Consider the following 27,072-nt stretch of genomic DNA (forward strand, 5'->3'; position numbering starts at 1 on the left):
GACAGCCCTCGGTCACAACGTGCGTGGCCACTTTCTTTTGCCTTAATTTACTCCTGACTGTTCTGGCCCTGGCCCTCTGCACAGGAGCTGCAGGCATGTCGGGGCCACCCACGCCTCTCCATCTGTGCTCCGTAGGAGCCCTGGACAGAACCAGCCCTTGCCCCGTGGGCTCCCGCACCGAGGTGGCGCCGGGACTCTCTCCGAGCAGGGACGGCATCCGTGCCCAGCTTCCTGAGCAGTCCCTCCCGAGGGCTGTGGCTCTCGAGGGCCCGGGAAAAACAGGCCCGGTGTGCAGAAGCCTCGAAGCCTCTGTTCCCCGTGGTTTCAGGCTTGTGCTCCGTGGGGGCTGTGCTGGGGCCACAGCGACAGGCGGCCTCCAGGTTTCCTCATTTGACTTGTGCCCTCTGGTCCCCGTCTCCTGGAAACAAGTGGGGAAGGGCTCCCCCCATGGCTCCTTCTCTCTGCGGGGAGGCCTTCCAGGCCTGGGCTGCGAGAGGGTGGGTGAGGGTCCTTCCTGCCAGGCGCTCGCTGCCCTGCGCCGATGGCCCTCTGCCCCATGGGGTGTGCTCGTTGGAGGCACAGGTGCAGGGATGCAAAATCTGAGCCAGAGCGATATGAACTTGGCCGGCTTTTCCTTGGGGTCCACAGCACGTTTGAGGCGGGGCCTGGGAGGCAGGTGCAGACCGTCTGGGGTGGGGGTGCCCGGGAAGGCCTATGGGGCCAGCTCTTGGACGGCGCCCCGATTCTGGGCTCAGACCGTCCTGACCAAAGCAGTGCTCCCCCCCTTCCCAGTCTGGCGGTCTCGAGTGCCCGTGTTCCTGGTCGGGCGAGCGAGTTGGGCGCGCTGCAGCCCTGTCTTGTGCGTGTCCTTCTGAAGCAGCAGGTGCTGAGCGCCCCCCTGTGCGGGGCACGTAGGGACGAATGGGGTGCAGCTCAGGGCAGAGAAACCCTCAACACAGTGTAGGGGAAGGCCGTAGCTGGACACGGTGGGGTCTGAGCTGGGCTGATGACGGGCTCCCGGTGTGTGGAACGGAGCTCAGCGTCCCCACGTGTCTGGAGCAAAGCGCGTGAGGTGGGGACCCCGGCAGCGAGGGTGGGGGTTACGGTGGCCCTGGGATGTCGTGCTGAGTGGTTGGGCGTCCGCGGGGTCAACAGGAGCCGCGCTCCGGGAAGCTGGGTGTGGAGGGGAACGGACGGGGGGGCCGGGAGGCAGGGGTCAAGGAGGTGGTCGCAGTGGGGGCGCGGCGTGGGCTCACCTCGGCCGTGCTGAGCGCGTCCCCGGCTGTCCCCTGGTGGGGCGGGTGGGGACCGGGGCCCCGAGTGACCCTGCCTCTCCTTGTGTCCGCAGACGGCGTCCACAGCGTGGCCGCGCTCTGCACCCTGCGGGTCACCATCATCACGGACGACATGCTGGCCAACAGCATCACCGTGCGCCTGGAGAACATGTCCCAGGAGCGGTTCCTCTCCCCGCTGCTGTCGCTCTTCGTGGAGGGCGTGGCCACCGTGCTGTCCACCGCCAGGGACGGCGTCTTCGTCTTCAACATCCAGAACGACACGGACGTGCGCTCCGACATCCTGAACGTGACCTTCTCGGCCCTGCTGCCCGGCGGCGCCCGTGACAGGTTCTTCCCGTCCGAGGACCTGCAGGAGCAGATCTACCTGAACCGGACGCTGCTGGCGGCCGTGTCCACGCAGCGCGTGCTGCCCTTCGATGACAACATCTGCCTGCGGGAGCCCTGCGAGAACTACATGAAGTGCGTGTCCGTGCTCAGGTTCGACAGCTCGGCGCCCTTCATCAGCTCCCGCACCGTGCTCTTCCGGCCCGTCCACCCCGTCACCGGGCTGCGCTGCCGCTGCCCGCCCGGCTTCGCCGGCGACTCCTGCGAGACCGAGATCGACCTGTGCTACTCCAGCCCCTGCGGCGCCCACGGCCGCTGTCGCGGCCGCGAGGGCGGCTACACCTGCGAGTGCCTGCAGGATTTCACGGGTACGTGTCCCGCCCGGGCCCCGGGGCTGCCTCGGTCCCCACCCCCCCCCTGCCCCCGCCCGGCGTCGGTCTGTGGCCTCGGCGGCGACACCAGGGGCCCATCTCCGAGGCGGGCGGGCGGGCTTCCTGACAGGCCCTCCCCGGTCCCTGGAGTGCCCTCCCTACGCGGGCGCTTACAGCCAGAGAGCCACCTAGAACCCCGCATGCACCAAGGGACACGCGCTTCCTTAGGCGGCTTCAGATCGAAAACACCGCGCCCCGGTGTCCGGTTTAATTGGTTCCGGTAAACAGCGTAACCGGGGTAGAAATCGTGAGCCGCTGGTCACTCGGGTCTGGAAAGACGGGGTTCGTGTTCCACGCCCGGTGGTCCACGGAGGGGTCACGTCTCCTCTGTCTTCAAGGGACACTGAAGACTCAGCGCAAAGATGAGTCGCCCCCCAGGCAGCCAGTGGGGGCTTTTTAGAAGCACTTGGCGGGAGCAGCGCAGCAGCGCACGGCCTGGCCTTGGCCTTCGAGCGCGCGTTACGCAAGATCGTGGCCCATTTGAGAAACAAGTTTCCGGTGGCCCGGCTGTGAGCGGGCTGGCGCCTCGGGGAGCTGTCTGGGATTAGGCGGGACCTCGTTCATACCGGAGGTTCCTTGGGGAGCCCAACACGGACGGTGGCCCCGGTTATCCTGTTTGGTATAAACTGCGGAGACCCGTTACCTGCTTGTGCAGGACGTGGCACCGTCTGGCGCTGAGAACAGGGGCTTATGGGATTAGCTGGTGTGTATCGAGCAGGAAGACAGAGTAAACCCAGGGTGGGGGGCATGGGGGCGGGCCATGCCCGGTGCTCTGCATGGGAGAGGAGGAAAGGCGCCAGAGAGACGCCGTTGGCAGCCTGAGGAGATGGGGGTTTACTGCCTCTGAGCCCCTGCCTGGTTATTATCGGGGTACGGGGTGGCGAGAAAGGCCCCTGATTGCCTGCCCTGTGACCTCCCCTCCTCCCCGCTGCCCGCTTGTGGCTGGCTGTCTGTCTCATCGGGCTCCAGAATCGTCTCCCCCACTGGCTCTGAGTGTTAACCCCGGATTCCTGGCTACACTGGGGCCTGGTGGTGATGGGTGCAGAAGGAAGGCTAAGGAGACCCCTGCCCCCGCAGTTCCGCGTTGTCGGGGCTCTGGCTGTGCCCGCACGCCTGGACCGGGCTCCCCTCTGAGCCTCCCTGCCCTGGGTTGCAGTGGCCGCTCCGTGGAGCTCCACCATGTGGAGCTGGTGCCCCAACCTCTCCTTCCCCATTCACCGCGATGAACTGGGCCCTCGGCTCTTCCCAAAGTGGCCGAGCAGGTGTGCCAGCGCTGGTGGTGGGGAGGCCTCCCACCGTGAGCCGCTGCCTGCTTTCCCCTCCCTTGCAGGTGGCCTAGACGGGGAGCACTTCCTCCCATGACTCCTGCTCCGGGTAGGGAAGCTGTGGCCCCAGACCCTGGGAAAGGCCTGGTGTGCGCCAGGGACTCAGCTGTGTACACTTACTCGGTTACTGCACGAGCATTAATGGAGTGCCTACTGCATGCCCGGTCTGATGTAGACCTGCCCCTGCCCAGTGGGTGGGTCACCTGTGGCTCTCTGTGTGACTGGCCCTCTCACTGATCAAGACACATGGTGGTGGGCACCTGGTAGGGGACAGCCCCTCAGGCACGCTCTGTGCTCTGACGGAGGCCTAGGGTGGGGTCTGAGGTGCGCGGGGAGACCACAGCTGCAGGCCTGCGTTCAGAAGTCCTGGACGTAAGCCCAGGGCCATGTCTGGGCTGGGTAAGCCGAGGCTGCCAGGGACCCGCAGGACAGAAGGGACTTCTAGAGTTCGTAGGTTTCGTTTTCATCACGGGAGTCATTGCTAGAGAAATAATGACTGGGAACGGCCAGTGTGTCATCACCAGAAGGTGCGCCTAGATGCTGCGATCGGCGTGGGACTCGGCTGAGTCCCTAAAATTATCGTTTGTGTTTCCTGCGGAGATAAGACAGGCTCAGACGGATTGTTTGGCCTCGGTCCCCTTCCTCCGTCTCTCCCGCCCTCCCTTTGAAGCCCGCCTCCTCTTGCGGGAGGTAATTGCGCTCATTTGCTGGTGCTGAAGGCTGCCTTGTCGTCGAGGGGCTTCTGTTACCCGCGCCCGGTAAGCCGAGCCCCGGCCGCCGCAGGGGGGTTGGAGACGGCCCAAGGCCCCCGGAAGACCCCGGCTTCCTGTGCCGCCGAGGGACCGGAGATGGGCTGGGTGACGGAGGCTGTCCGTAAATCTCGGGAAAGCTCCCGGAATTTGGTGCCGGAGAAAACACCCTCAGCGGCTCTCTGTCACTTTCTTAAACCCACGCTGGCCTGAGAGAAAGCTCTGGGCCCCAGTGACGGAGGGCTGTGAGCTGGGCGGTGGTCGGGGTCCTGAGTGACCCCCCCACCCCCTCGAGAGCAGCGGGACACGAAGGCTGAAGGCGTCGCGGCCGCCGTCCCGATTTCCTCCAGAGCTTGGCAGACATCTGTTCTCGGCCATTCCGGGCCTTGGTTTATAAACAGCGGGGTTGGGTTTTGGCTACACCCCCTCCCCCCAAGGTCATGGCCCTGTTCTTCTGTGTCCTCTTTTCTGCACCTGCTGCCGGCTGCCATCACCTCCCTCAGAATCCACCTCAGTGCCGTCCCCTGCTTCGGAAGGTTCCGGAAGGTTCTGGAAGGTTTCCCAGCTTCCTCAGTCGTGTGTTGGTTGCTCTACTCACACGTCGGTGTGATCCCCTCCTTTGCATGGCTCTCAGGACAACGGAAGCTTGTGGCTAGTGTTCACTAGCCTTCAGTGTGCTGTGCTGTTCTAGATGATTCCACAGGTTTCCCCCTGAGCCCCACATCAGCAGTAGGGCCCTGTTTATTAGTGGAGAGACTGAGGTACAGAGCAGTGCAGCCATTCTAACCGGGGGACTCTGTCCCGGGGGACAGCTGGGGTGGGGGGCGCCGGGCACACCGCCCTGCACCCACAGCGCGGAGGACAGCCCCACACAGAGAGCGGTGCTGCCGGTGTGTCTGCAGGGGCCGAGTGCTCCACTGCCGCTGGCTGCGTGGCGGTGCACGACCCCCAGGTCTTCCCAGATGTCACCTCCCTACCCCCACGTGTGCCCCCTCCCCCCAGCCCTGTTCCCCGTGTCTGCCCCCTGCTCCGCACTGGACGTCCATAGCACCAGGCACACAGAAGGTGCTCAATAAGTGCTCGTGCACACACGATGGGGTCAGGGGTTCGGTGGCCTGGTCTGCTCCCTCCTCCCTATAGCCAGAGAGGCATCCTGGGGCGCCTTCTGCACTGTGCCCGAAGCAGCGCCTGAATTGTCACTGAGCCGGAGGGGACGGGGGGGGGGGGGGGGGGGGGGGGGGGGGCGCTAAGGTATTTATGACTCTGCGCGCTGGTGTGAGAGCTGGCGGCGCTCCAGTTCTCACAGCACAGCCGTGTGCTAACGCACGCTCGCAGGCCCCCTCCCGTCACCCGCCTGGTCCCCTCGCGGAGAGCGAGGTGATTTATCATCACAGGAACGAGCACGTCTCCACAGGGTACATTCCTGGGAAGGCGGCCACTTTGATAGCCCGGGGTGGGGGGCGGGGGGAGGACTCTCCTGGACCCTCGGGGCTCTGCCTATCAGAGGGGAGGCCTGGCTGTGGTCTGGGACCCAGACCTTCCGGGTGCGCCCCCAACCTTGGCCGCTCTGGCTGAGTCTTCTTCATTGGGTCCTTTTATTCCTAGGCATATGATTTTTTTAAGGGCATTTATTTATTTTGAGAGACGGAGAGAGCGTGAGCAGGGAGAGGCAGAGACAGAATCCCAAGCAGGTCCTGCACTGTTAGCGCAGAGCCCGATGTGGGGCTTGAACTCACGAAACTGTGAGATCATGACCTGAGCCAAGACCGAGAGCCACAGGCTTAACCCACTGAGCCGCCCAGATGCCCCTTTGGGCATATGATTTTAGGTCCCTGGGCCGCTTGGCTGGATTCAGAGGGCGTTTCAACGAATACTGGAGAACAGCCCTGTCTCTGAGCATGAAGCCTCCGCCGTCCCTGGCCTTGGGGTTCGTGCTGCCGGACGCCACGTCGTGAGGGCGCTCCTCAGCAGAGACGTAGTTTGGGAATCACTGGGTCAGTAGTCACTTAGGCGAGTCTCCGTGATGCTGGGTTTAGGCTTTGTGCCAACTACCTCTGGAATGGAGCGTCCCGTTTGTCCTGTGTGAGGGCCTTCCAGGGACCCTGACTGTCCCTCGTGGTGGCCTCCCGGGGACTGGGGTCCTGTCCCCCATGGGGAACTCTCCAGAACAAGGACATCTGCGTAAGTTCAAGGCCAGAGAAACTTCTGGTATACAAACCGAATCATCTTTTCTGTTCGTGGAAAGTATTTACAATCACTTCTGGCCCTTCTTGGAGTCTGTTTAAACCAGTGCGTGTCACCCCGGCTGCACGTCTTTGCTTGGACTCCTGTTGGAGGCCAGGTGTTCCCATCGCCACGGGACACACGGTCGTGCTGCCCGGCCCCGCGCCGGCCCCGCGCCTCCGTGTTAGGCTCTGTGTCCTGAGCCCCACGGCTGTCTGTGCAGGAGCGGCGTCCACACAGCGCGGGGGCACGGCTGGCCAGCCTCTGCCGCTGTGTGACTCCTTGAAGGAGTCGTCAGCAAGGCGAGTTTAGTCTTTAAACCTGGAAGCTCATCGTCATCATTCAAGATGGAAAGTCACCAGGGCACCTGGGGGGACTCAAGTCAGTTGAGCGTCTGACTTCGGCTCAGGTCACGATCTCACGGTTCATGGGTTCGAGCCCAGCATCGGGCTCTGTGCTGACAGCTCAGGGCCTGGAGCCTGCTTCCGGTTCTGTGTCTCCCTCTCTCTCTGCCCCTCCCCCACTCAAAAATAAATGTTAAAAAAAATTAAAAACCAGGACTGTTCCCTGGGATGTGGAAAACACAAACAAAATGGAAGTCATTGCGTGGCTTGTAATTGACTCTCAAATAAAGCGGAAACGGCCCTCTCGTAGGGGAGGGCACTTGGTGGGTAGTCGGGCACTCGGCGAGCACCGCTCCCAGAGCCGGAAGAGGCTGGGCCCTTTCCCCAGAGCCCAGGGGTGGGTCCCCAGCGCGCCTTCCACACGTCATCATAGAGCGGGGCACGGTCACACTTCTGGGTGGCGCGGTTTTCCTTAACATCGCCTACGAGCTCCCATGGAGATTTCGCCAGGAGTCCCCTGTTCTCCTTGGGATTCGTAGTGTCCTCCTCCCGGGGCGAGTGGCCGAGGGGGACAAGGACGATCCTCAGACCGACCCCGCCTTCCTCCTCCGGCTCCTGGTAGCTTCCTGGGGCTGCACAAAGGGGCTCGAAGCCCCAGAAATGTGCAGTCTCTGGTCCTGCAGCCCAGAAGCCGGGGACCGAGGTGTGGGCCGGCGTGTCCCCACTCCGTCTGGAGGGCTCCAGGCGGGTCCCTCCTGCCTCTGGGCTCCTGGAGCCCCAGGTGGTCCCTGGCAGTCCTCGACTTGAACGTGGCATTCCGCCTTCGTGGCCTTCTCCCCGTGTGCGTTCTGGGTCTGTGTCCGGTTTTCCGCTCTGTCGTAAGGACGGCGGTCTTTGGATTAGGACCCTCCCTCATCTAGTGTGATCTCCCTGTAACCTGAAAGCGTCTGTAAGAACCCACTTCCGAGTAAGATTGCAGCCACAGGGGTCCCGGGGTCACGACCTGACCATAGGATTTTTTTGGGAGGGGGACACAGTTCCACGCACCACGGGCGTCTGGTGATTGGCGAGTCCCCTGCCTGTGGAGGTCCGCGGGGGCCAGAGGACACTCCAGTGGGGAGGGGGGAAGACTGGCTTTCCTCTTAGAGATCTAACCCCAGAGTACAGGCCTTTGCCGTGGCCCCGCCGTGGGGTTGGCTGTCCCCCTCTGTCCTCTGGAGGCGCAGCACGGGCCGAGGGCCATTGCGAGTTGTTGGAAAGTCCGGCTCGAGTGTCTGACCTGAGAGTGGCCACCCCGGGTCCCCAGGGAGATGGTCTCTGCTCGCAGCCACTCCTGAGCTCTTTCCCCGGTGCGGACAGACAGGCGTCTCTCTGCTGTCTGGTCAGGCGGGACTCACCCGGCAGGGCTGCCGGAGGGAGGGAGCCACGGTCGGCAGGGCTGAGTCTGAGCCACGGATAAAGAATATGTGTCCTTTCTGGACATTGATGGGGCCCAGGGAACTGCCCCGCGTCCCTGGCACCACGCAGGAAGCGGAATTTGAGCCATCTGGGGGCTGAGCTGCCATGCGTGTGGACGACGGAGGTGTCGGTTCGCATTCCAGCCGAGTTTGGACACGTCGCCGTGGGAGAGCCGGCTTGGTTTCCCTGAGAGCTGGGACCGTGGCGGGATACCGCTTCCCGTCTCGGGACACCGGCTGCCCGCTGCGCCTCCCGCCGGCAGGGCCTTCCCCACGGCCAGCGGGGCTGTGGCCAGACCCTCGCCCTCCCTCTGTCCCTCCTTCCCGCCCGCTCATCATCTAGCTGGGCCGGGGGCCCCGTGCCCCCGTCTCCCGGGGTGCAGGGCCCGCCTGTCCCCCCTGCCCATCTTCTCTCTAGGAGACCTCCCACACCCACCCTCACCCCTCCTCTCCGGGGTCCCTGGGTCATTTGAATCAAACTCTAGTCCTGGGCCCGAGATGTCATGTTGGCGCTCGTTCCTGAGACAGTGTTGACAGATGTCCTGGTCACAAGGCTGTCCCAGGGCCTCCCCTGCTAACCTCTCCCACCAGGACTGGCCCGGGCCCAGGCTGCCTGTGCCGGGACTCTCTGCCAGGCTCTGCCTCACTCTGGGGCCTGGACGCCTCCTGAGCCCGCACCAGTGTCCTGAGCCCGCATCCCTGGCCTGTCCCCTGGCTCAGAAGGACTGTGACCTTGCTCCAGGGGGTTGGCAGTGCTGTGTTGAAGGGGCCAAGGTGGCGCTCTGGGCACTCAGGCACGGGTGGTCGGCTCAGCTGACCCTGCCTGGGCACCACGTGCGGGCAGGTGTCCAGGGCCCTCTGGCTGGCCTCCCCACCCGTTCTGGCAGCCGGGATCTGCGCACCCTCCCTGCGTGGTGCTCACTTAGCGCCCGCTGGGTCCTCAGCCACTGCCAGCAGGGGCCACCACGGCGGCCTCAGCAGATGTGGGGGGCGCAGGGGGAGGTGAGAGGTCCCAGGGCTGCAGCTTTCTCTGGGGGCCTGTCCTCAGGAAGAGATGGCTCCGGAATCTGGCCAGTCCCCTCTGGTGTGATCAGGATCGGGTCAGGGTCCCGGGGCTCACCTGGGGGTCTAAAACAATAGCAGTACGTCGTCTTAGTTTTAGAGGCCAGAACTGGGAAGCCAACGGTGTCCCCGGCCGTCTGGCGAGGCCCTTCCTTGTCCCCTGCAGCTCCGGGTGGCTTCGGTGGCCCTGGGCTCATGGCCACACCGCTCTGGTGTCTGCCTCCGGCCCTCGCAGGGCCGGCCCCTCTCGCGTGAGGACAGATGCGGCTGCAGGGGTGACGCGGGCTCTCAGGACCCTGCTTCCACCCCAGCCCTGCCGTGTGAACCGATGTACATAGGTTCTGGAAACCGAGACCTGCACATGTCTCTTGGGGCCACTGTCCCCCTGACGTGAGGGTTGGCTCCTTTCCGTGCCCTTCACCCTCTAGTGGGCGTGAGGAGCGGGGAGGTGGGGAGAGTACCCCTCCTCTGACCGGAGGGCCCCCGGGCGAGGCTGGGCCGCAGTTCAAGCCCCGGGAGTTTCAAATGCACCCTGATTATTCCAGTTAGCTGGGTTTCCGCCCCCAGGCGTGTAGGTGACTCCGGTAAGAGGAGCCAAAGCTGCGGCTAAACCAGAGTCGGTTTTTCTTTCCTGCTGCAATGCGCTTTTTATTTAAATTAAAAAAAAAAAAAAAGGGCGTGTCTGAGGTTCTGGGAAATTGCTTCAGAGACAATGATGAAGTCATCCGAGAAGGCTCAGGAGAGGCCCAACCTGGACAAGCCTGCCTCGGTCCGGCTTCCGGCTCCCCCACCCCCGCTCCCGGTGGGGGCCGAGAGGGTGGGCAGCAGGTGTCTGGGCTCCCGGCAGAGCCCCTTCCTGGCAGCCTTGCCCCGTGGGGGAGGGGCTCCAGGGCAGAGCCAGTCACCCGAGGTGAGAAAGTCAAACGAGTGTGGGGGAGGGGGAGGCTCCCGCCCCAAGAAGTCCATTAATAACCCGGAAGTCACGGCAACAGCCCGCCAGGTGCTCAGCCCAGAGCTTTGCAGAATTAGCGCTTTTCACCTTGACGCTGGCCTCCTGGGTGCCAGGGGTTGCTCCAGGGCAAGACACAGAAATCCTGCCTTCAGAGTGGGGTTTGCGGCGGGGGAAACTGAGGCACTGGCCGGGGGCTTGCTCGGGGAGCCTCTGTCCAGGACAGCGGTACTGCCGGGGGCGTTTGCCAAAGGGGCTGCCCAGGGCCTGGGATGGTGCGTGGACGGATGGGCTCGTTTTCCCAGTGTTTAGCCATTTCTGACGGAGACCCTGAAGTGTCCCCTGCCCCTTGTCTCCCGTCTCTGTGTGTCCCCTGGTAGAGAAGCTTCTGACAGGAACCACGCTGCTGGGTCGTATCGTTTTGTTAAGGGGCAGGAGCCCTTCCAAGAGTAACTGACGTCCGTGGGCTCCGTGGGCTGGGGTTGCCTTCAGGGTCGGAGTCCTCGGGTCTGAGGACCTGACTCTGAAGCTGTCCCGAGTCGGGGACGCTGGCCCTGCACCGTCTCCTGACGCTCTGGCCTCTGCGTCTCACCTCCTGAGTTCTGCCCGAACCCCAGGCTCCAACCCAGACCGACTTTGATGCCTCAGACCCGACTCTCCTCGCTGACTTTGGAAATCCTCGTGTTTCTGATTCAGAGCCCTTAGCTGTTTCTTAGAACGAGGAGGGAACGGTCCCTTTACCTGCTGAGCAGCGTCAGTCATCACATTCGCCCGTGTCCTTCCCCTCCCGGCCGAGGGGGGTGTGGTCCAGGGGGGTCCACGCGTCTCTGGTGGTGCCCCGCCTCCAGGCTGGTGGGACACCTGCGTCCTTCTCGTCTCCATCCGGAGCGGCCCCGGAGCAAGTGCTGAAGCTCACTGCCCCCCCGCTGTGACTGTCACACGCGTGCACACGCGTCCTCCACCTCGCACATGCTCCGCGCACACGTCACGCCAGAGACATACCAACACAGCACACACATCCCACATACCTCACACTCGTGCAGACACACCTCACCGGCACACACACCGCACCTCACACATGCCCGTACCCCACACGTGCTCCCACACACCCCATGTGCACACACACCGCACCCCCACACCACCTGCGTTCCCCATCCGGCCTGCCTGCCGGTTCTCTAGAGTGAGACCGAGGTGCTCAGCTACCCCTTCCTCTTTCGCAGACGTCCTGCCCCACTGTGGCGGCCCGATGGCCAGAACCAGGCCCTCCGGTACCTCTGCTCGGGCCCCTTGGGGAGCCTAGCGGTCGCGCTGCCCCTCTTGCCATGGTCCCCAGTCCTTCTGGCAAAGCCCAGCTCCCAGGCTCTGGGCCCAGCATCATCTCTTCCCTCCATTTTCCTTACCTTTAAGGAATGTTTATGTTACATACAAAAAAAGGTATGTTTTATACACGGTGCGGGGCCTCAGTTTCTTCGTCTGCAAGATGGTGACGTTAAAGAGTCCCCTTTGGGGCGCCTTGAGGGGTTAGTCGGTTGAGCGTCCCACTTCGGCTCAAGTCATGATCTCATGGTTCGTGAGTTCAAGCCCCACATCGGGCTCCGTGCTGACAGCTCAGAGCCTGGAGCCTGCTTCGGGTTCTGTGTCTTGCTCTCTCTCTGCCCCTCCCCTGCATGTACTCTGTCTGTCTCTCTCTTTAAACGTTAAAACAATGCAAACAGAAGAGTCTCCGAGCCCGGCGCTGGGGGACTAGCGCGGTAGCCCTGGCTGGGCCTCACCGTTCTCTGTAACCCCTGTTCCTAGCGGTCACGGTGCAGATAAGACCTTGGCCTCAGCCCTTCCCGGCGGGGGCTTCTCCAGGGGATCAGCCCCTCAGGCCAAGGCTCCGTGGCCCCGGCACTGCGGGCTGGGGGCTGGGGCGGGCAGGCAGCGTCCCCCACTTCGAGCCCAAGCCTGGTGTGGGGCCGGCGTCCCGTCATGGGCGTGTGCGTGAGGGGCTGGGGGGCCTTGTCTCCCGGGGGCTTCTGTTTCGTTGTTAAGAGGGGTCCTTCCCAAAATTTCTGCTGGGGCTCTGCGTTGGCGGCCCCGTGCCCCTCACCTGCAGGGGCTGGCGGACATGCATTATTGAGCGCGGCTATCGGTTTGCCCAGGTGAACCCGATCCTCAATGTGGGGGTGGGGCTGGCACTCGTGTGGGGGGTGCACAGTAGGGGGGAGGGTCCCCTTAGAGTCGGAATGACCCAGAACAAGCATTTGATTCTAAGCTGGATGTCAGGATGTGAGATGCCCAGGCTTGACATGAGGATGCCCAGCAAAGGGAAGATGAATTTAACCCTAGGATGGGAGCGTGTCTGAGAACATGCGGGCTTCGTTTTAATAGCGTTTTTTATGAGCGTGTACGAGGGCGTCAGCGGGTACAGACGGGGGCTCGCGAAGTTCGGTTCGAGTTAGTCACCTGAAGTGAGATCGTTTTTATTTTATTTTATTTTATATTTTTCAGTACCTAGAGTACATATGTAGTGTCTATAAAATACATTAGCATTTTATCGCGTTTTATTTTATCTTAGAGCAAGAGAGGGGGAGGGGGGCAGAAGGAGAGAGGGAGGGAGAATCGTACGCTCAACACAGAGCTCAGCTCGGGGCTTGAACTCATGACCCTGTGATCATGACCCCAGCCGGAGACCGGAGTCACAGGCTCAGGGCGCCTGGGGGGCTCGGTGGGTTGAGCGTTCAGCTCTTGATTTCAGCTCAGATCATGATCTCCCAGTTCGTGAGTCCGAGCCCTACGCAAGAGTCTGTGCTGACAGCAAAGAGCCTGCGTGGACTCTGCCTCCCTCGCGCCCTGCCCCTCCCCTGCTCGTGCTCTCTCTCAGTTTCTTTCAAAATAAATAAATAAAGCTTAAAAAAAAAAAAAGAAAACAAACAAAACTATTTTCTCACCTCTCGTCCCAGCTCTGGGCTCAGGGATGTCAGGGTGGAAACGGGGCTCCCCTCCCCAGGGCCGGCTCGCAGGATTTGCCGGCACCCCCCCTGCACAGGACAGACATTTAAGAGAAAGTGGTAGTGGATTCTCACAGTGTCCATGAGCTGTGCCAGCCGCTGTGGGAGGTGCACTTAGGAGACCCGGGCTCGGCCGGGAGGAAGGTGCTAGAACCCAGGCAGAAGGAGCCTCCAAGGCCCTCCTCGCTCGTCTGAAAGCCAAACACTCCGAGTCCTCACTGGCATCTTCTCCAAAAGGCGTGTTTAACTACAAAAGTAATTCTTCATTCATTACGTCAACATTTTCCCAACAGTGTCTGAATCCAACACACGGATGAGTAGGTTTACGATCCCGTGCAGGCATTAATCATCGACGTGGACCCGGGGAATCCTGGCATTTTATGATTTCACGTCCCCGCCGTGGGCCGGGCGCCCCCTCTGCACCTGGCATGCTCTGTGTGTTTGACAAGCTCAAATTTGGCTCCCGGGACCCAGTCCCCGCTCTGGAGCCTGGGGACATGGATGCTAAGGAGCCCTTACATGGCCGGTGCCAGCCTGGAGCCGGAAGCTTCTGGGCCTTTTAGCGTCTGTTGTGGGTGCCCAGGACCTGGTCAGGCAGACAGGTGAAGCTTGCTAAGGGAGCTTGCGTGAGGCAGGCCTGCGTCCCGGCACAGGGATGCCACTGAGAGGCCAGGCCCAGAGGAGGGTGGCCGCCGCTGCGTTGATGCCGCCCGCATTAGCTGTCGGGACCCCCGGCGGCCCTGGGAGGAGGGCGGCCACGTGGCTGGCGAGCGGGGCGAGCGTGGGATCCAAGGAGTCGGGGGCAGAGGCCCAGCCAGGCCTCGGGGCGGATTGCTGCCAAGCCAGGACCTGGTGGGGTGAGGCTCCGAAAAGCTGTCTGGCGGTGAGCAGAGCCCGGCGGGTTCGTAGTCGGGGGGCGGCGGGCCTGGGTCCGGGCGTCTGCGGCGAGGTCGCCGTGGTTGTGCAGGTGGCCGTGGGCATGAGGGACGGGGACGCCTGGAGGTGACAGAGGTGCTGATGGAGGGGAGGGACGGGGGCTCCTGGAGGTGACGGGGGCGCTGATGGGGAGGGACGGGGGCTCCCGGAGGTGACGGGGGCGCTGATGGGGGGGAAAGGAGGGGCAGGGGTGGCTCTGGGCTCTGGGCTTGCCCCCCGCCACAGATGGTGGGCCCCTCCCACAGGGAAGAGGAAGACAGGTCTGAGGGGTGGGCCGTGCGGGGCAGTGGTTGAGTTGGTTGGTGGCCCAGAGGAGAGGCCTGAGGCTCAGCTGTGCAGGTGGGGACTGGGTCCGGTGGCCCTGGAGCCATTCCAGCCCTCGCTGGCCTTCGGAGGAGCCCCGAAGGACCCTCCTGAGCGCAGAGAAACCAGAGTCACATGGAAGCTGGGACACAGGCCCCGCAGGCTGCCGTCCTTCCTGTCCCTCCTGAGGAAGGACGTTGCCCCACAGCCCCGGTGAGCCACCCCGGAAGCAGGAAAACCGGGGCCCAGAGTCGGAGCCAGACCTCCCAGGGCCGCTGGGCTCTCGGGCGGGCTGCATGGCCTCCTGTCCAGGCTTCGGAGGCAGGGCTGGGGGAGGACGGTGCTGGCCAGCGGCGCAGGTGGGGGCTGGGCTGGGGCGAGGGTGCGGGACCCCCTGGACCAGAGCCCGGACCAACGATCCTTCTGGAAGGCCTCGGGGCAGAGCGCTGTGGGAAGGGCCGAGCAGGGCCTCCCTTTGTTTGCCGTCACGGTTTGGGGAGCACCCGCCCTGTCCCCTGGCGGTGGCTCTGTTCCAGGGTACACTGTGCATGGCGGTGCCAAGCGGGAACTCGGGAAGCAGACACTCCCCGATGTCTGTACGTTTGTCAAGCAGAGATTAGGGAGTTTGAACAGTGCGGACGACAGACGCACCTTAAGCTAAGCATTTAAACAAATGCCAGGAATTCAAGAAGGCCGCGGGCCGTCCACCTGGAGGAGTCCAGAGCACTGCCTCGCCAGCGTGAGGGCGTGCGTGTGTGAGCAGGCGTGTGCCCGAGTGCGAGTGCACAGGCGTGGGTGTGGGTGCGCGTGTGTGCACGGCTGTCTATGTCAGCACATGAGTGTGAGCACACAGGCGTAGGGGTGGGTGCGCGTGTGTGCACGGCTGTATACATCAGCACACGTGTGAGGTGTGTGTGTGGGAGTGTGAGCAGGTGTGCGCCTGGGTGTGAGTGCACAGGCGTGGGTGTGGGTGCGCGTGTGTGCACGGCTGTATACGTCAGCACATGAGTGTGAGCAGGTGTGCACCTGAGTGAGTGCACAGGCGTGGGTGTGCGTGTACACAGCTGTATGCATCAGCACACGTACGTGTGAGGGGGTGCGCTAGCTCAGCCCGCGGGCACGGTGGCGGAGCCCAGTGCTGTGGGCAGAGGGCCCTGGTAGCCCCAGCCAGCTGGCCCAGCAGTTTCCATGGAAGGCTGAGTTCAAGGGCGTCTGGGCGGCTTTGTGGTCTCCTGTCCTTTTCTTCTTTCTTCTGAGCCGGTGTGAACCAAGCCTCTCTCTAGGTCACCACGACCCTGGGGTCAGCCCCTGCCCCGGAGAACAGGAGGGTGGGCTGCCCGGGGCTTCCGGCCTGGCCCTGGGGGTCCCTGGCCCCTTCACGGTCCTGGACCTTAGTAAGAAGTCCGGGACTGCAAGCCCCCTGCTCCCTGTTGTACGTTTTGGTGTTAGGACCGGGGACGAAGAACAGGGGCTACGGGGGGAAGGGGAGGGAAGGCCCAGAGCTTTCAGGAGCATTTTTGGTTTGTGCTGCTGACTCAGGTCAGTCTGTTCCCCGGAAGCGCTCCCTCGGGTGGCCGAAAGGGTTTTCTGGCTCCGGGCAGCGACCGCGCCCGAGAATCCACGCCATCAGAGTTCGGCTCCCGGAGAAACACTCTGAGTCCCCGAGATCGGTTTTCTCAGGACCCGCGCCTGGGGGTCGGGGCGCAGGGCTGCCCGGAGGGCGGCAGCTGAGCCCTGTGCTGACTGTGCCCCCAGCCCCGGCAACGGCCGGCTCTGGGCCACGGTGCCCGACCCTCCAGCTCCTCCTTGACCAGCCCTGTGGTGCGGGCTGCCCCGGCAAGGGCAGCTTCCTGGCAGAGGGGCCTCGGGGGGAGGGTCCGGGTGCAGAGCGTCAGCTGTGAGCCGTCAGCACCCAGCATGCCCCGGCTCCGTCCTGGGGACACTCGGGCTCCGCCCCAACACCCGCTCTCCACAGCACCTCACGGTCCGTGTTCGAGATCGATGAGTTCCTAATATCCCTTCAGTTGTTTGGATCCTCAGCGGTCTTGCACACACCTGCCGTGGGCTGAATCGCGTCCCCCCAAACGCATGGGTGAAACCCTGACCCCGATCGCTGAGGATTATGTCCTCACAAGAAGAGGCCCCAGAGGGCTCGCTCTGCACTCTCGTGAGCACAGCGCGCTCCTGGGGACGGGCTCTCAGCAGGCGCTGGGCTGGCCGGCGCCTTGACCGTGGACTTCCCGCCTACGGAGCCGTGAGCAGTGAGTGTCTGTTGCTTAAAGCCAGCCCGGCTGCCGGAGGCGACACCTGGGGACCCCAGCGACTCCTGGGCCCCAGGAAGCCGCTGCCGCTTGCAGGCCGCTCCCGCCCGCACCAGGCGCCCCCCTTAGACGTCTCGGGAGTTTCGTGATTCCCGTCCCTTCACTCGGGTCTCCTGCTAATCTGACAGCACAGGCATCACACGGGGGAAATGGGTGAATAGGACGGTTTGCAAATGCAACATCTCTGGGTGCCTACAAGGTCGCAACCTCAAGCCAGGAGGGAGCGGCTGCAGAAATGACAGAGGATCCTTAGTTTCCTTCGTTTCTGAGGAGCTGGTAGGGAAACGTGCACAGGAATTTCCGGGCGGCTCCAGGGAAAGCAAATGGGTATTGCCAATAAAACGCAAAGAGATGCTGGGGGCACCGGGGGCTCAGTCGGCTCAGCGTCCCTCCCTTGATCTCAGCTCAGGGCTTGATCTGATGGTTGCGAGTTCTAGCCCTGTGTTGGGCTCTGCACTGGGCATGGAGCCCACTTAAAAAATAAGTAAAATAAAATGAAAATCGGTAACTGGCAAAGAATGTTGGTGGGAGCTGGGGGATGTCTACTCTTTAGAAGCTCCTGTCTATCTGCAGGTCTTGGGGGGTGCTAGCGGCTCCCCTTTGTGTGGTGGAGGCAGGCGTGGGCCACCCCCCCACCATCCCGGGAGCGAGCATCAGTGGTCCCCGCAGACCGCTGCCACGGCAGCCAGCTCAGGACCCACCCGAGTCTCCCAGAGCACGGTCCAGTTGCGAAGTGTGGGGACCCTCCCAGCCGACGGGGTCTGACGGGCCTCTGGAGCAGAGGCAGTCTCTCTGGGGAAGCTTTCGGAACCCTGCTGTCACCGGGCAGGACAGTGGCACCTGTCCTTGGTGTGCTCGGGCCAGGCGGGATTCCAAACACCGCGATCTGGCGTGGGCCAGGCACTCGGGGCCGTGCGAGGGGGGCGTGTGGGGCGGGGGGCCTCCCAGCCCGGTGTGCTCCCCACGTGCACCCCAGTCCCCCCTCTGTTCTGACTGCACAGACGCCACCGCAGGGTGGGTGTGGGAGGGGGCCTGGGCCCCTCCCCCTCATTCTCCTCCTGCCTGGATGATTCTCGCAGAAGAGTCTGGCCAGGCCAGCGGGTGTGGTTCACCCCTGCACATCCCTCTGTCCCCCAAGTGCGGGGATGCCCGCAAAGCTGGGGCAGGGCTGGGACCCCTGTGGAGGAGCCCCCGGGGTGTGTCCGGGGCAGCGTCCTGGGTCCGTCCCCGGGAGTGGGGTGCCTCGGTGCTGATCACCGTGACTGGCGGTCCTGTAGGGCCCCCGGCGCTGTGGCACCTGCGCGGCCCCGAGACCCCCGCCCGGCCTCGCAGCCGTCGGGTCGGGGTCCGGGGCTGCAGGGTGACCTCCCCCACCCGTCTCGTCCCACAGGAGAGCACTGCGAGGTGAACACGCGCTCCGGCCGCTGCGCCAACGGGGTGTGCAAGAACGGGGGCACCTGCGTGAACCTGCTCATCGGCGGCTTCCACTGCGTGTGCCCCCCCGGCGAGTTCGAGCGGCCCTACTGCGAGGTGACCACCAGGACCTTCCCGCCCCGGTCCTTCGTCACCTTCCGCGGCCTGAGACAGCGCTTCCACTTCACCGTGTCCCTCACGTGAGTGCGGCCCCACGTGTGCCCCCCGAGTGCCCGGCACTCCGGCAGCTGGCTCCGCGGCTCAGTGCGGGCTGGCGGCGTCTCAGTGACCCGGCGCCCCGGGGACAATTTCCAGACGCCAGCGTCGGGGGGCAGGGTCCAGGAGGAAGCCTGGCCTCGCTCGTCTGGTCCCGCTCACTTGCTGATGACACTTGGGTGTCCCTGGCATGCAGGTGCCCAGAGGTGGAGGGCACAAGGGCCCGCAGGCCGGGCGGCAGGAGGGCTCAACTTGGGTCCAAGAGCTGGGCAGCTGTCTGCTCGCAGCCCCGCTCGCCTGCATCCAGGACGTGGGATTATTGTGTGCTCTGCTCGCTGCTTTGTTCCCGCATAGGTTTCCCCAGGAGAATTCAGGCTTGATTTAATTTGTGGAAAAATCTGTCACTTATACAATAAGGATTTCTGTCAGGCTTAACTTGGTGAGGGTGGGGTGTGTTCTATGTTTGGTCATGTGGGCTCCTGTTTGGGGCCCTTAGGGTGGCCTCCTGGAGGGAATGTGGCGTCTGTGTCCTGAGCGCAGGCACCTGCTTCCTGCCAGCTGCCCTTTGCTGCCCGGCTCTGCCCTGGGGGTCCTGCCCCGGCTAGGCGAGGGTGCAGTGCAGCCAGCAGGCCCTAGGGGCGCTGGCGGGAAGAGTCGCCGTGAGGCCTGGTCTCCGTGGTAAGTGGCCAGGATGTCCCACCGAGGCTGGAGCCCAGTGGAGCCCGGAGTGTGGGCTGCTGCTTTGGGGGAAAGACAGTGAGCACGGCAGGGACAGGACAGGACAGGGGGCAGGAGCCGGGAGCCGGCTTGAGCCGTTTCGAGGGCTGCACGGTGCATCTCCTGCGGGAGTGGGGTTGGGCCCGGTGCTTTCCGTTTGCTGCAGCTCATCCTTGTTGAGCACCTGTCACACAAGAGATGCTCTGGGTAACAGGCCAATCAGAGAGACTTCAGACATGTCCCTAGGGATCTTAGAGTCCAGCGGGACGGACTCTGGAAATTAGTGGAAAGGCCCCCTAGAAGCCAGCTCTGGGGGGCTGGGGCGCTGGACACGTGGCTGAGGCCCGCTGACCTCTCCGGCCGGGCGCCTCTCTCCTCAGAGCCTCCCGGGCCTCAGGGCCTCTGCCCCTCCCCCTCCCCCTCTCGGGTCCTGTGAGCTCCTTACCCTCCTGTCCCTTTCTAGCCACTTCTCCCTTCCACGCCCCCAGCACCCTGGCCTTGTCCTCTCTCCCTGGTGACCTGGTGTGACAGCACTGGACTCGCCAGCGTGGCCTGAGTCAGCCCGAGTCCCACGGGGCTCAAATTACGGGTGGGTTTTCTGCATTGTGGCTCGGACTTTCTCCCCCTACGCTGCTCCTCCACCCAAGCTCATTGGGCCGGGGCCAGGGGTGTGGGGGTGGGAACTCAGGCCCCACCTCCTGATCCTGATTTTTGTCCCGTTTCTCGTGCTGAAGACTCCAGGGCGGGCATACTCCCTCCTTGAGACCCTGAGAGCACCACGCGGGGTGCCTGGCTGCTGTTCCCTGGTCTCGAGCTCCCGGAGAGCCAGGCCGGTCACCGCTGCGCTCGGGCAGGCGGGACACGGGCCTGCACGTGGGCCTCCAGCCTGGACGGCGTTTCGAGGCTGGGGTCACTTGGAAGCCCACGGTTTTGAGGCTGTTGCCTGTTCTGATTTGGCCCACAGTCCATGGTTCCATCACATTCTGTAGAAAGGCCAGTGAGGGTCCCTCCCTGGGGCGCGCCGTGAGGAAGTGCCCGGGCGGCAGGCGCATGCCATCCCCGCCTCTTCACCCAGCTGCAGCCCTGAGCGCCGACCCAGGCCCTAGACCCTGGCTCTCTGCCCACGAGACCTGCACCCAGAAGGCCCAGGATGTTCATGCAGCTTCCAAACCAGGGCTGTGCCGTGGGGTCCCTGGCCACCGTGTGCCCCGTTTTGTGTCTCTGGCACCTGTGACCCATGTTGGCTGGGGGCCGGTGACCTTGCTGTCTGCGCAGCCACAGCCCCGCCCCCTGGGCCTCTCTGGCAGCCCTCAGTCACGAAAGGTGACTGACCAGAAGTCTGGTGCCCGGAAACCGACAGGGGAAGTCTGTTGGCTCCAGACCCAGAGAGAAATGAAAAAATACAGCATTTAATTAAATGTCTGGGTAAGGTCATGTGATGTCCACTTGCTTGTCAGATTTAGTATTTAAAAAACTTTTTTTAATTTTTGTTTTTAATTTTTGAGAGAGAGAAAGAGAGAGACAGAGCATGAGCATGGGGAGGGGCAGAGAGAGAGGGAGACACAGAATCGGAAGCAGCTCCAGGCTGCGAGCTGTCAGCACAGAGCCCGAGGCGGGGCCTGAACTCACCAACTGTGAGATCATGACCTGAGCCGAAGCCGGACGCTCAACCGACGGAGCCCCCCCGGCGCCCCAGATTTAGCATTTTTAGATGATTCCATTTGACAGTGACTTATGGGCAGTTTGCCGTACGTGTGGCCATGGCCAGGACATCAGGGCACCGCTGAATCCGTGAGAAGTGTTTTGGGGAATGATTTCAGAAGCAAAAGTCGTAAGGAGTCCTCCCAGAACTTGAGCAGAAAAGCAGCTACCCTCTGGGGGCCCTGCCTGCTTCGGGGCGGGTCCTGGCGCCGCCTGCAGGCACCCGCGGGAAAGGGGGCCGGGTGCCGCCGGGCGCCTCTGTTTCAGGCAGTTTCCTCCGCGGCTGCCTCTCCTCTTCCTCGTTCCTGTTTGCTGGGTGCCCGGACCGCCTTCCTCCTCTTCCTCCAGCCCCATCCTGTGTTTCTGGCTTCTTCCCCAGCCCCTCGCCAAGTCTGTCTCTGTTTCTGGTCTTTTCTCCCTGTCTTGCCCTGCCCAGACCTTCCCCTTGGCCCTGGGTCCCTTGTTAGCACTCTGTGTCCAGTGGGAGACCTCTGGGTGCCTGCGCGGGGCCGGGTGAGGGTGTGTGTGGGACCCTAGGACACCGACACCCAGTACCGACTCCCACCTTGGTCCAAGGAGAAGGCCACGCAGAGCCGCCTGCCCGACGAGAACTAGGTGTGACCCAGAGAGTCCGTCTTGACCACAACCTGTGCCCGTCTTCTACCTGTTCCCCCCAGACCCACAGCAGTCCCTTCGCTTTCGGGGGAGGTTCTCTGCAAAGTGTGTCATCATCGGATCTTGCCGCACGTCCCAAACAGAGGGGTTCAAGGTGTGGATGGGAACGGGTCGTTTTAAGGAACTCAGAGGAAAGCTGCGGTCAGGCCCGAGGCGGGTTCTGACACACTCCTGCTGCCTGAAAACAGTATCCAGCCTCGAATCAAAGGAAAGTAATTTCCCCGCTTAATCTTGAACAGACAGACATCGATTGAGCTCACTCAGGAAACAGTTCCCAGGTTCCTACCAGAGATGTCCTAGGCTCTCTGTGACCAGGGTGTCGGGAGGCGCCTCGGGACGGGTCGAGCTGGCCTTCTTGGGCCCCGGGGTTGGGTGAAAGACCTCTGAGCATGTTTCTCTCTTCTTGAAATAAGTGGGTTTTTTTAAAAAAAGTTTATTTTGAGAGACAGAGACAGTGCAAGTGGGGGGGGGGGCAGGGAGAGAGGGAGAGAGAGAACCCCAAGCGGGCTCTGCATTATCAGTGCTGAGCCCGATGTGGGGCTCAAACCCACGAAGCCATGAGATCATGACCTGAACCGAAATGAAGGGTCAGGTGCGTAACCGACTGAGCCACCCAGGCGCCCCGGAATTAGTGGTTCCTAACTCTTTAAATGCTTGAAGTCGGACAGGTCTGTTCAGTTTCACCCTCTGATTTCCAATCATGCTTTCATCCATTCGTTTATTAGCACGTCATTCTTAAGCACACAGATGGACCAGACCCAGTTTGGGGCTCCAGGAGGCAGTAGTGAATGCGAGTCAGTTCCCCTCCTTAAAGATCGTAGGCCCGCATACACAAATAAACAGGGTAATTTCAGAAATAGACTCAGTGATGCGATGGATTTGATCAGGGAGGCGGGCACCGTGTGGATGGAACGAGTTTATGGAGTCTCCTGGGAGTCTGCGGAGCCAGGGAAGGCTGTTCCTGGAAGACGGAGCAGCAAGTGCAAAGGTCCTGGGGCGGGGAGGGGGGGGGTCAGTGTTTGGGAGCACAGGGAAGCTGTGCAGTGTAGACTAGGGACAAAGTGGTCATCACCAGCAGCCCCCCGCATGGGCAGGGACCACGTTGCTCTGCCCTGCGGAACGCGCACGGGGACTTTTCCAGCAGCAGGACGTGTGTCTGTTCGCACATCTCTAATCGGTGCAGTGGCTGCGTGACCCTAGGACATCATTTCGATGTCCTCTTTTCCTGTCCTCCAGGCCGTGAAACCAGGTTCCTCTGCGGCCTCTGCTTTGCTCTTTCCAGAAAAGAACATCGCTAGGCAGGTTTTATGGGCCGTCAATTCCCGATGAGAAAAATGAGTTCCCGGGGTCCCGAGTCTTTTCCCGAGTCGGGCCCCACGCTCTCGCCCTGTGCCGGCTGGGCGCGCCGCGTCATTCCCTGCCCGCCCCCCGTGCCAGGGCCATGGGTCCCGTGACGTGCTTCTGCTTGGCCCCCAGGTTTGCCACCCAGGAGAGGAACGCCCTGCTCCTGTACAACGGCCGCTTCAACGAGAAGCACGACTTCATCGCCCTGGAAATCGTGGGCGAGCAGGTGCAGCTCACCTTCTCGGCAGGTGAGGCCCCTCCCCGGGCGAGCCGCTCGCGGCCCGCCGTCGCTCGAAGCCACCCTCGTCCTTTGTGGCACCTTGAAGCGTGCTCCCCTGCCCGTCCCCGGGTCCCACGAGGGACCTGTCCTGCAGCGGGGGGGGGCGGGGGGCTCCAGAACGCACAGGGGTGTTCGCCGCGGTGTCACTTCTGATGCTGAAAAGACGGAGGGCACAGCTCGCATTTCCAGACACGGGGAGTCGCTGGGCATCTGCTCTGTGGATTGAGACCATTCGCACAGCCCTGACGCACGTCACCGTGTCGTGGGAAAGCGCGTTGATCCAGGCTGTCCCGTCGGTGGTCCGCTGACCTGTGTTCTCTCTGGACGCCCCCCCTTCCCACAGGTGAGGCGACCACAACGGTGACCCCGCAGGTCCCCGGGGGCGTGAGCGATGGGCGCTGGCACTCCGTGCAGGTGCAGTATTACAACAAGGTAGGACGGGGTGCCCCCCCTCCCACCCCCGCTTCCCGCCAGCCTGGGCGACTGGTGGCCGGGCCCCAGCGGCTCTTCTGTCTGAAGTCATTTCCTCTCTGACATTTACAAAGTATATACTGGCTAAAACAGTTCTTTAGGAAACAAGTATTTGTTGAGGGTCCGTGTAAATGTCCCCAGGCCCTGGGGTGGGGTTGGGGGGACTCTGCGACCCCAGCGGTCACCTGCAGAGGAGGAAGGCATGGAAAGAGTTTGTTCATTGTGGCTGCCTTGGCTCGAGTCATCGTCGGGGGCTCCAGCGGCTGAAATTCCAGGCCGTTGAAGCCCAAAGCCAAGGTTGTCTCTGCTCGTGCCCGGCTGGTCCCCGAGCGTCAGAAAGCCCTTGGAAGAAATGCTGCGGAGGCGTGGGCAGTTTGGGTCCGGTTTTCTTGGTCTTCGCGGACTTGTACGGAAAGAGGTTGTTGAGTGTTTTCATCAGAATTGCCCCCGTTCCATCCCTGTGGTTTCTGCAAACCCCTTTTCTCTTCCCCGGGAAACTCGAGGGCGCCCCCTCTCCTCGTGGGGAGACGTGTGCCCCTGGGACCTGGAGGGTCAGGAGCTCCCGAGGACGGGGCTGTGCCCCGTGTGCCTTTGTGTCCCCGTGGCTGGGGCACAGTCCTCTGAGCCCAGGGACTGTCCTGTCCGTCTGAATCTGCTCCTGCCAGCAGGATGGACAGGCGAACAGAAACACCTCCTGGCTTCTCCATTCCTGTACCCTGGGCAGCGATCACGGGGGGCTAAGCGCCAGCTGAGGGAGCAAGCCAGTCAGATTGGGCTGAGGGGACCCCCCTGGAGCCCGGAAAAGCAAAGACCACAAACCTGGTAACTTTTCCTTCGGCTTCTGTGGGACACCCCACCCCCACCCTCAGCTGACGGCGTTTGGCTGCCGGGCTCTGCCGGCCGTGGCGTCCCCATCCGACATGGCGTGTTCCGGACTCTGCCGTCGGCCCGTGCAGCAGCGTGTCACAGTTGGGCAGGGTCGGGACCCCCAACTTGGCTGCTGTCCTCGGCCATCACCTGCCCACCGGGAGGACCCGCCCTCTGGCAGCTGGTGAATGCCCCCTGCAGAGCAAGCCCGGAATGTCCCTTAGGAAGGAGCCGCCCCCACGAGGACACCCTCTGGGTGGATCCCTGGCCACCCGCCCCTTCCGTTCCCAGGGCCGGCCTTCCAGCAGCCGGAGCCGCCGAGCCAGACCCTCAGGGCCGGGATGAGGCCCCTCCTTTCCCAGAGCTCAGCTATTTCCTCTCTTGCCCGAGGTTATTTGATGGAGGAAACTGAGCACTTTTTATTTCTCTCTGACGGCCTCATCTGGGGCATGCGGGCGCACAGTCAGTCGGGAAGCGTTCAATTCGCGGAGATTCCGCACGTCTGGCTTTGAGCTGGGGGCAGGAGTATGTTTTGTGTCCCTATCTGAGGCTGTTGTCCAGGTGCGGTGACATCTGATCTTCTGAGTGGCAGGTTGCAGGCACATTTGCAGGGGCCAGAGGGCTGCCGGCCCCAAGGCAGGCGCCCCTGGGATAAGGGGTGACAGCCGCCCAGAAAATGGTCCCTAAGGGCCGGTTGCTTTGCCCTCCAGCCTCTTGTTTCTTGGTCCTGCCGACCGAGGTCCTCAGGCGCCCTCACCTGCCCAGGCAGAAGCTCCTAGAGCCCCTGCAGCGGCTCAGCCCCGGCCCCTCACCTGCACTCCACTTACCAGCCAGTGTATCTGAATAATTCAGGGCAGCGGAGGGGGGAGGGGTGGGGAGTCAGAGGTCCCCTCCTGCATCCCGCCCCGCGCTCTCCTGCCGTCTGGCTCAGCTCACATGCCCGCCCCAAACTCCGGTTTCTCCCAGATGTGGTCCGCTCTGCGCTTCCTGCCGGGGAACCCCCGGGCCCCCACGGACCCTCCCCAAGTCTGCCGGGGTGTGGGGGCGTGGGAATCTGCCCCGGCTGTTTGTATCAGGCAGGAAACAGGGAACCCTCAAACAGGATGGTCCCAGCAGGGCTTATTCCCAAAATAGGGTGTGGGGCATCCACAGGGCCAGTGTGGGACCTGGGACTGGGGGCCGCAGTGGGGCTGGGGCTGGAGGAGCAGGGAGGGCAGAGCCCAGGAAGGGTCGTGGAGAGAAGCTACTGACCTGGAGTGGTGACCTTCAGTGGGGGCTCTCCTGACGGCTCGCCCTGCCCCCCATCTCCTGGTGGGCTCCCATTGGCTGAAGCCAGACAGAAGCCGGACTCAGCAACCCCTTGATGAGGTCTGTGCGGGCCAGCCCCCCACGCGGAGAGCAGGCGGCCAGGTTACTTTCTCTCCGCTCGACGGCATTGAAGACGAGAAGGTGTGTGATTCACTGTCCACGGAAGGAAGGTGCGCAGGCTCTTTGCACAAACACGTTGAACTTGGTGAGGCCTGGCGAGCCCCTCCCCCGCCGCCTGCGGAGGTTTGGGCCGGTCTGTGCTGTTTGTGATCCTGACTCCGGACTCTGTCGCAAATGTGCATTTTCTCCGAGGCCTTTGAGGAGGATAAACGTTTGCACCACCAACGCGAGGAAGAGTGAGCGAGCGCACCGATGGGAAAGGGGCTGTGCCGTTTCCGCTTGGAACTTGGGTTTGGCCTCAGGGAGGCCGTGGGGGTGGGGGTGGGGAGCAGCTCCCACGCGGGCGTCTTGTCCCTTCGCTGTTCCTGCAGAGGACCTCGTGGAAGGAGGTCACTCAGTCCCGGAGCGCCTGCCGTGTGCCCAGCCCTGGTTTCGGGCTGGGTGCCTGCAGGGGTCCCACGGAGAGGGCCCTCGCCTTGCCCAGGATCTCTCAGCCTGGGGCCGGGGGCATAGACTCCGGTCAACGAGATGCTTAGTATGGTCCTGGGAAGACAAGGAGAGCCTGTGTCCGCCTTGGCCATGGCATCAGAGAGTGTCTGCCCAAGCCAGCGCTGCAGGGCGACCTCCCGACTGCTGGGCAGACACGGACGTGCCAGGGAGGCGCGCTCCTGGGGCACATCAGGCAGTGTGGCCCGTGCGGGGCATGGGCTCGGAGAGCGAGTGGGTGGTTGGAATGGAATGACAGACAGGGCCAGATCGCCTGGGGGTGTAGGAGGAGGAAGGGCAGGAGGACGGGAGGTGTGTCACACGGCCGTCTGCGGCTCCGCACCTTTGACAGCTGTCGTTAGTGGCTCGTTCTTTGTTACAGAGCCCGTTCTGTGCCCTGAAGGGTGTGGAGCAGGGTTTCTGGCTTCTGTCCCTTAGGTGCCAGCAGCCCTCAGTTGGGACAACCAGAATTGTTGCCATTCTTTGTCCAGTGTCCCCAGAGGTGCCTGAGCAGGGGAGCTGCTGCACGGGCCGGCCACACCTGCCTGGACGGTTGGCAGAGTCCCCCGAGGCTGGGCTGGCCGCACGGTCCTGGGCAGGCTTGGCTGGCCTGGTGCAGGGCCATTCTGAGGAGATGTGGGCTTCCTGTAGCAGGCGCAAGCACGGAGAGTATTTTCATGAAGAAAGGGGAGCTCAAGCTGAATGGACCCCCCCCCCCAGCATCCTCTCCTTCTAATTGGGCCGAGTATCCAAATGCTTGAG

General features: G+C 63.0%; 1 protein-coding gene across 1 annotated transcript in view; it reads left to right on the top strand.

The window, feature by feature from the left end:
• Positions 1-27,072, top strand: part of CELSR1 (cadherin EGF LAG seven-pass G-type receptor 1) — a 132,178-nt gene that overhangs the window by 50,776 nt on the left and 54,330 nt on the right. The window contains exons 4-7 of the mRNA XM_029954077.1: positions 1,349-1,987; positions 18,103-18,325; positions 22,911-23,026; positions 23,402-23,490. Of these exons, the coding sequence (XP_029809937.1) occupies positions 1,349-1,987; positions 18,103-18,325; positions 22,911-23,026; positions 23,402-23,490 (1,067 nt within the window). The remainder of the gene's footprint in view (positions 1-1,348; positions 1,988-18,102; positions 18,326-22,910; positions 23,027-23,401; positions 23,491-27,072) is intronic.

Source organism: Suricata suricatta, chromosome 10, assembly GCF_006229205.1.
Source record: "Suricata suricatta isolate VVHF042 chromosome 10, meerkat_22Aug2017_6uvM2_HiC, whole genome shotgun sequence".
Classification (NCBI taxonomy): Eukaryota; Metazoa; Chordata; class Mammalia; order Carnivora; family Herpestidae; genus Suricata; species Suricata suricatta.